General features: G+C 40.1%; 1 protein-coding gene across 1 annotated transcript; it reads left to right on the forward strand.

Annotated features, from left to right (window-relative positions):
• Positions 1-1,338: 1,338 nt before the first annotated feature.
• Positions 1,339-2,389, forward strand: si:dkey-51e6.1 (uncharacterized protein LOC558617 homolog). The gene is made up of 3 exons (XM_031318243.2): positions 1,339-1,603; positions 1,895-2,019; positions 2,146-2,389. Exons 1-3 carry the CDS (start codon positions 1,462-1,464, stop codon positions 2,236-2,238), a joined length of 360 nt encoding a protein of 119 aa, XP_031174103.1. The 5' UTR covers positions 1,339-1,461; the 3' UTR covers positions 2,239-2,389.
• Positions 2,390-9,430: the final 7,041 nt, after the last annotated feature.

Consider the following 9,430-nt stretch of genomic DNA (forward strand, 5'->3'; position numbering starts at 1 on the left):
GGAAGGCACAATACCGCACAGCACATGTGAAGTGAAGGAAATTGCAATTTTGGAAGCTGTGAAATCCTGTAAGTTGATAAGACAGTGACAGAGATTTAGAGTGCCAAAGTCCTCTTATTTGAATTTAAACATTTTATATATTTGCCAGTAAATGAATGCAAAGAAAAGTGTAAGCTTCATGAGCATGTATGACGATTCATTCAACACCAACCTAGCCAACAAACAGTCCGTAGACTGGCACATGCTTTTCACAGTTCAAAAGATGTCAAAGGATGTGCTCATCAATAGAAGAGGAATAAAACAATGCAATGGCAGCAAACAAACACTTTACTTCTATTTTTTATGAGTGTCCAGAGACAGGAAATGTGTGCTGCATGAGCAGAGGCGCCTGCTGGCTGCCTGTGTTACTAGAAGTGACAGTTCATATCCTTCCTCTCTGACCCGAAGCATATTAGCCACTGTTGGCACCTTTTAACCTCCACCCTTTTCCCTGAAAAATAATATAAACTCTCTAATTAACTCATACAGAACAAGACCCAGGGGAGAGACTTTTCAGCTAATAGAACATCCTAAACAGATGCTTATATAGATTTTTCATTTGTGCTCTGATCATAATGAGCTGATCAGGGGTCTTGCCACTGATTTATTCTTGCAAATAATCATGCATTTAAGAAATGGGTTAGGGCAAAGGAATTTGAATCACTTTATGTAGATAATATTACCACAATGATGGCATAATACTCTTATAGACTACTATAGGCATATGTGTGTGCATGCATTTATTAGTCACCATAAATCACAGCATCAAAACATCTATTTAACATCACTGTCTCATTTGGCGCGATAAAGCAGGAAAGGAGAGGTTTGTGTCTGTCTCACGAACCTCTGAGTTCTTTTGGCTCCGAATTAAAGGCTGCACGATGGATTACTGGTTAAAGAATCCGGCAACCAGAGGTTCAAGCACTTGTGGCAGAAGCATCCATCCATCTCAGCTTTCACTACATTCCCAATTAGCTTTGACTCTTTGACCTCTGACCTTGATAGACACTAGCGGAAAATCGTCTCTAGTTACAGGAAATTAACAAACAGACAGATAAAAGAAAAAGTCTTCTTGGTGAAAAATGGGCTCGTTAATCAATTGCATTTGCTACAAATGCTACAACGGATTGGGAAGAATAAGTTGCAGTGGACTGATACTAATAGTAGCCTATATTGACGTAATTTCTGGGTTTTGAGAGCTGTACAATTTTAACATCCTTTTGTTGCCATATGGGGTCGCCAGCGTGCGTTATCCTGTACAGTAATGATGACAAGTTGCAAATGGTCTGTCTCTTTAAGACAGGAAATAGACGTCCCAATCCGAATAAAGGCATTTGTGAGAACGCACCACTGTTGTCTGTCGTTGGTAGTTCTCTGAACATCCTGAGGGTCTCCGGTGCTATAACTAAAGCTACAGCCGCAATGGCAGACGCTCTGGCTAACATCCCCGTTGTAGAGATTGATCCAGAGGGAACCTTTAAGTACATACTGGTCCGAGTGAAAGTGAAAGATGGCGATGTGCATAAAGACATAGTCCGAGGCACAAAAAGTGCAGAGTATCACAGTAAGTTGATAGCTGTAGTTTGCTGCAGCAGAGGAGCGCCAAGTGCGTCAGTTCAGCTCGTAACACGCACGCCAGCACCTGAGTTGTTGCTGACTAGACCCATGTCCTTTTTGGTGCAGCCTGTAAACGTGCTGTAACGTTAGTGTATTGCAAATATTGGAGGCAACAGCTTTAGAAGACAATATGGGAGATAATGACAGTAACATGCTTTAAATTGTTGCCTATTTGACTGTCCTGTAACGAAACCAAATCGTATGCTTTGGTTGATTGAATGATTTGAATTATTTACAGATCATATATTTGAGAAGGTCAATCCAGCTATGGAGGCCATAGGAATGGAGTGTAAATGCCTTGGAGGAGGGAAGATAGAGCATAACAGCCAAGAGAAAAAACTAAGGGTGTTTGGAGAATCAACTGTAAGTTCATTTGATTAGAAATGCATTAAATCTTGAATCAACTACTGATAATATACTACTACAAATACTCAACAATCTTTGGATGTGAAAAATGTAAATGCTCATTTGCTTTTCATTTATTTTCAGGCGTTTGGTAAAGCAGACCATTCTGTGTCTGTCGAGAAGTTGAAGAGTGCCTTCAGCGACTATGAGATCACCTGGTCTGACGACAAAAAATAAGTGTGAACCTGCATCTCATCTCTAATGTCTGACTTTATTTATCAGTTCCAAAACGAACCTTCTGTATAACCATCATTTAATTCAAATACACCATTCTACATTTAACTGTTTGCTTTGGATTCTGTTAAAGCACTAAAACTGACTCCTAAAAAAAGTTGTTGTTGCAAGTTTGTTCATTTTCATTCACCTAAAATGTAGTATAATGCAGCATGTAGTATACACTCTGCAGACATCATTCCCCTTATACATAGAAAGATTAAGTTTTGCTTTTGCTTGATGTCTGGTTGACTTCATCAGAATTGAAGGCCAGGTGCCAAGTGTGAAGTCCATTAAGGAAGGGGTGAGCCAGTTGGAATCACGAACGTATCCTGTTAATCTGAGGGGAAGTTTGTTGTTTAAAAAGAAAGAAACCGATAAGAGGGGCTTTCACTTGCTTTTATTGTTTCACGCTTTAATGTGTGAGTAATGCTAAGTAATAATAAACTTCAAACTGAATGCCACAGCACTTTACAGACATGAATACTATAATATATTAGACAGGAAAAGAAACCAATCTAAAAATCAGCGACATAAAAACAAAAATAAGGTCTGAGCTGAGTCATCCTTTAACAATTACACAGAAAAAGCCTGTTCTTTTTCTCTCTTTTCTCCCACCTCTACATTAAACATCCTCATTTCCTCCAGTTGGATATTTAATTTACATTTTTCTTTTTTGCAATACTCAAAACTACCTGTGAAACGACTGTGAACAGGTGAAACTATCTAATGTTTTCCTTCTTGGGACGGACTGTGCATCAAAGGAAAAATCTATGTTATGGGTACTATTAACCACAAGATATTACACTTATTCCCATGAGATTCCACTTTCCATAACACAATAGTCTACGTCCTTTTCCTCTGGGTTTTTCCCCATGTGAGGTTGACTGGGTTTTACATGTCTTTTAGCAGTGGAGCACATTCTTGACAGTACTTTATTTTTGTGCTCGTTACTCACAGTGGTGAGTTAGAAAGAAAACATTTAGAGGAAGAGCGGCGCGTAACTCTGTTATATGAACAGAATTAGCTACTATCGACACACTGAAGAGAGCTCCATTCATCTTGACCCTCATCAGCAGGCTTAACATAGACACTGATACTCACTGCACTCTAACAGTTACCCTGGGACCTCAAAATAAGGGAAACAAAAAGGCATCTTCCCTCCGTTTTCTATCCCAAATCCGGAGCCAGTTTCCTGTAAACTGATAACCTCTCCATTATCTACAACAGGGAGGTCAGCACAGGAGGGAGAAGTCTTAAACCGTGTTAGACTCAACCCTCTTCGTGGAAAAAGCATTATATGTTACAGTAAAGGTTTAATGAAATTTCACATGAAACATTATGACCAAACAATAATCAGTCTGTTTTGTCATGCAATGGTTAAAAGGGCAAATTCTGCAATCTAAATGGAGGCCTTAGTCATAGTCATAGTGTTTTCAGAATTAGTTTTTCCTTCATTTGTTCCAAGTTATCCTGTTAATATAGTATAATATGTTGTGTATTGCTTTATTTCTATAATGTAACCTTTGTCTACATTGTAAAAATGTAAATCTGTCAAATTTATTGAGGACGTTTTTGGGTGATAGATTAGACTTACTGTAACCTCCAATTTCTTTAGAATTTGTTTTACACCAAGAGCACATACTCTCTCTCACAGAGCAAGTCAGACATTCATAGATTCATAGCTGCTATGATGGAAATAACTACAACTGGAGAACACAGACAGTCCAGTGTTGATGTGGACATGGCAAGTCAAAATATTTTTCTTTGGGGAGACATAAAAAATCAGAAGCATGCTTTCCATCATCCTGCAAAAGCCAAACTACTGTATTCAACAGGAATTTTGCCAATGCTGCGTTTTTTAGACCAAAGTAATGAGTCTCTCTAATGAATTAGGTTGATCACCCTGCCTTGGTGCGCAGCTTGATTCAGTGGGGGGGAACATACCATATATTTCGACATTTCCTTTCAAGTTTCGGTATGCTGCAAGCAGTATCCCAATACACTATATGTAAAACTGATAAGCATCAATGTGGAGTCCTGTTTCCTAAACAAGAAGTTAGATCCTTCCTGCAACGGCAGCCGCTAACACCTTAGGCTGTCGGGAAACAAAGGTGCAGCAAAAGCATGACGGTTTACTTCAAGATCTTATCTGTGAAACAATAGCTTACCAGACACCATTATATGGAGTCAATCAGATCAGAGCCAACAGAAATTCCAGACTCCTAAAGTATAAATACCATCCTTACCTTAACTGATTTAAATACAATCAAAAATTCCCAAATTTCTCAATCATTTTCTGCCCACTTGGTTCTGGTGTTTTCTTAATTAAGTTGGTGTTAGAAATATATACAAATAGAGTGCACTGTATATGGCCAGTCACTAACCATGGGCCTAGGGAATTGTGATTTCCAATATACAATATATCCATTATATGCTTAATTTCATTTCGACACAGAGTTTGACATTACATTAGATAAGCATGGAGTGGAATTTCTCAAACAAAGTGTGTTTTGCTCACTTTGAGAGAATGGACATTTCCTGTAAAAGGGACAAAGCCAAACCCCTCACAGATTACAGATGCAGGGCTTTATGTATCCTAAATACATCTACCTACCTTACGTGGCCATGCAAGCTTGATATGTCATGATAAAGTCATCTCATTATTATTTGGATTACATATACTTATTCCTATTGCTTTTGGCTATTTAATCCTTATGAAAGCCTTCTTGTTTATGCCTCTGTATTCATTATTAAGCCCAACTTTATTTTAAAACTCTTTATTCAAATATATGTTTAATTGTAGGCTGTAGGCCCATCTCTTTTTTCTCGAATGTGTGGCATTTTATTTTATTATTTATTATTTATTTATTTTTATTATTTTATTTTATTATTCTGTTAATTCATTCACTGTTTTGCTTGTTTCCCTGTCATTTGTTCACCATTTCCTGTTGTGCAGTATTGTTTAAACTAGAGATGGTCTGATACCATTTTTTGCTTCCCGATACCGATTCTGATACCTGAACTTGCGTATCGGCCGATACAGAGTACCGATCCGATACCAGTGTGTCATATATTTTATTATGTTTTAACAGCAGAATATTATCATCTGTATGGATGTGATATTATTTCTATCTTTGTTGTCGGTCTGGCTCAGGTTAAACTCCTTGTGAAACATGAATGCCACAGAACTTTCTTTTATTATCCAGTTTGACAGTCAGTTATAACGGAAAAAGAACATAAATAAACTACTTTAATGTAGATTTTCTTTAGGGCTTTCTTACATGGTATCGGATCGGTGCATAAACTCCAGTACTTCCCGATACCGATACCAGCGTTTTAGGCAGTATCGGAGCCGATACCGATACTGGTATCAGTATCGGAACATCTCTAGTTTAAACCTTGACATATATGACAGAAGAAGTGTGCATAACATACTAGGTCTGATATATCCTATTATGTTATTCTATAACATGGAGACCATTATAGTCTACTTTTGGGTGTTTTAACTTCATGAGCCCAGATTTGCGAAGGCTCATCCCCTATTATTATTATAGAGCTAAGTATTAGGTCAACTTTAAGAAAATTTCTATGAATGCATCTGACGAGATTTGTTCTGACAGCAGTGTTTTATGTTGCAACTCTACCCTGGAATTTAATTATATTTCCATCAACATATTTTATTAAGTGTCCTGCATTTTGTAAGGGTTATTAAATGTACAGTAGTTACAGCATTTAAAGTGCCCATATTATGAAAAAATCACTTTTTCTGGGATTTGGGGTGTTATGTTGTGTCTCTGGTGCTTCCACACACATACAAACTTTGAAAAAAATCCATCCATGCTGTTTTGAGTGAGATACAGTTTCTGAATGTGTCCTGCCTTCAGTCTCTGGGTGAGCTGTTCAAAATCGGCACGGCTTGTGACGTCACAAGCCGAAACGAGCAGGCTAACCGCAACCATTAGCTCGTAGCGTTAGCATGGTAACACTATGGCTAACGCTAGCATGCTAACGCTAGCATGCTACCTCGTTCTCAATAGCAAAGCACTGCTACAACACACACAAGTTCACCATAATCTACAAAAGAACTACTTACATGTGCGCCCTCATTTAGAAGTCTCCCAGCTAATCCTGCCTTGAAATGGCGCTTTTCCATTACATGGTACCTGCTCGCCTCGCCTCGACTCTACTCGCCTTTTTTTGTTTTCCATTACGAAAAAAAGTACCTGGTACCTGCTAACAGGTACTTTTTTTAGTACCTCCTCAGTCGAGGTTCCAAGTGAGCTGAGGCGAGCCGAGGCGAGCCGAAAAGGTGACGTGAAAGCGACAGACGGGGGTGTCCTGAACAAACCCGCTATTTTTAAACAGTTTAGCCAGCTGTTTTTTTTTTTTTTTTGCTGCCTCCAGCTTCTTTAGAAACTAAATGTGTTTTCTGGCAACAACACACACCTTCAACGTTCTATGTGTGTCGCGTTAGGTCACGGCAGTTTACTGCGGCGCCGCTTGTTTACAGTTCTGCGGAGGCTCCAGGCAGAGCTTTCACCGTATCCTACGTACACACACATGCTGGCTCGACGCACACACCAGCTGACAAATGTATACATCAGGCCACATATTACATAGGCTACGGTGAAAGCTCTGCGTGGAGCCTCCACAGAACTGTAAAACAAGCTCAAGTGGCCTGATGTTATACTTGTGCGCTGGTGTGTGCGTCGAGCCGGCAAGACGACCAGCCACGCTGAGGCTGTACTAAAATATGCAATGGAAAACGGACGCACAGTGTGCCGAGTCGAGTCGAGGCGAGTCGAGCAGGTACCATGTAATGGAAAAACGCCATAACTGACCGAAGTTGTAGAAACAGCCTTTCTTTTACTGTCTATGGAGCTAGCTAGCTGACATGATCTACATCTGAGCTATTGGGCATGTGCAGTGCAATCAAAGATAGTACAGAAGAAGAAGAAGAAAAGAGGTCTCACTCTGTAGCTAAAACAGAGACCAGCTGAAAAGAGGATCTGCAGCAGTGAGAGAGAGCACTGCAGTACAACAAAAATATGGTGCTTTTTGAAAATTAAACCATGTAAACCTATTCTGGTACAACCTTAAAATACAATTATGAACCTGAAAATGAGCATAATATGGCTGCTTTAAAGTTCATTACATGGGACATGAGACAATACATAAAATTCCCTTTTTATAGCCTAGGTAAATGAAAAATGTCTGAAAAAAATAAACTTAGCACAAAAAGTAAGGAAATTTGTGTTTGGTAGATTATTTCTCTGTGGTAACAATGCTTTTTGGCAATACATCTTATACCGTTGGAAAGCCTGTTTAGTTCCCTTTCAAATGGTGCCCCATTTGTGAGGAACATGCATTTGTGGGATGAGCAAGTCTGCACAGTCTCCGGGCCAAATCCAGCAGGTTCAAAGACAGTTTTTTCCACCAGGCTGTCAGGAGAATCAACTCCCTCCCTGCTCTACCGTCACTCCCTCCCTCCTCATTCCCTCCTCTGCCCACCCTCCCCCCTCTACCCCCTGCCACAGACTAGGACTGCACCCCCCAACACCACTCACACACTCTGTACTCAGGGACTGCACATTTCACTTTACCCTGTTTATTTGCACTACACTGCTCTACCTCACCTGTTAAAATACTTTAAATACTTCTTATTTATCCTAATTTAATTTCGTCATGTAAATACTCAAATGCTTTGATTGTGATTGTTGATTGTTTATTTTTATATCATGTTAAATTGTTGATTGCTCATTTTATGTCATGTTAAATTGTTGATTGTTTATTCTATGTCTTTTCTATTTATAGAACACTTATTTTTTCATTGCATTTTGCACCGTGGGTCTGAGAGGACTGGAATTTCATTTGTGCCGTATGTCATGCATGTATAGCACATCTGACAATAAAGCTGACTTGACTTGACTTGAGCAGCAGCGCTGAGTATGTGGGTTGCACCAATGAAAAATTTGCCAAATCTTCTCTGCCAATGCCAAACAGCTTATTCTGCCATTGACTCGTTTGGTGGATTGGATGATTAAAGTTTGAAGAAACAAGACATATTGGCAATTTAACAATGTATTAATTTCACAGGAGCCACATGGCGCGTTCATGCCACCTCGGAATAACAGGGACCGCCCCCGTGATTACGTTGTTTTTCCGACTACCAGTGTTCACATGGTAAGGATGGTCGGGATGCGTGTTCTTCTTCTTCTGTTATATTGGCGTTTGGCATAACAACTTGTTGCATGACTGCCACCAAATGTTGGGCGTAGCCTAGAGCATCAGGTGTGTGAAAACCTGGTGAAAACATGGAGGCTACAATAATTTGCTGCTGTTTTCTTATGCGAGCATACAAACAGCACATCGTCAGGTGTTTGTGTTATCTGCAGGACAACGAACAGGAAAGGACACGGATAATGTGTTGTTTTTTTTTTATACATAGGCCTATTTATGAATAATTTGAAACATGTTATGTCTGTGTATGTTTCTCAGCAGAGGCATTTGTCCACATTAAACAGTTTATTGTCATTGAAATATGTTCAGTGAACCAAAGTCGCCTACATCAAACGTCAGTTGTCAACAACGCGTCACCAACTGGGAAACTCGGTTAGCAAAATCTGGCCCGAGTTTCCCACCTCTGATTCCGACAGGAAGGGATGTGAATGATGACATTTTCACTCGGAAAAACGTTTTTCCGATGTCCATGAACGCACGGTCAGTAGCGTGTGGAAGAACCATACACAGCCACAACAGCCTGGCACCTCCTCCTCATGCTGGTCACCAGCCTGGTCACACACTTCTGTGGGATGGCATCCCATTCTTCAACCAGCATTTGTCGCAAGTCAGCCAATGTGGTTGTGTTGGTCACTCTGGCACGAACAACACGCCCAAGCTGATCCCACAAGTGTTCAGTGGGATTGAGGTCAGGACTGCTGGCAGGCCATTCCATCCTCTCCACTCCCACATTCTGGAGGTAGTCTCTGATAAACCCCGCCCTGTGGGGGCGAGCGTTGTCATCTTGGAGGATAGAGTTCGGTCCCAGACTGTGGAGATATGGGATTGCCACTGGTTGCAGAATCTCTTCTCTAATTGGCAGCACCTGGGGGTACCAGAAGCTCAAAACAAGTGTCAATAGCAACAGCAAAAT

Source organism: Sander lucioperca, chromosome 2, assembly GCF_008315115.2.
Source record: "Sander lucioperca isolate FBNREF2018 chromosome 2, SLUC_FBN_1.2, whole genome shotgun sequence".
NCBI lineage: Eukaryota > Metazoa > Chordata > Actinopteri > Perciformes > Percidae > Sander > Sander lucioperca.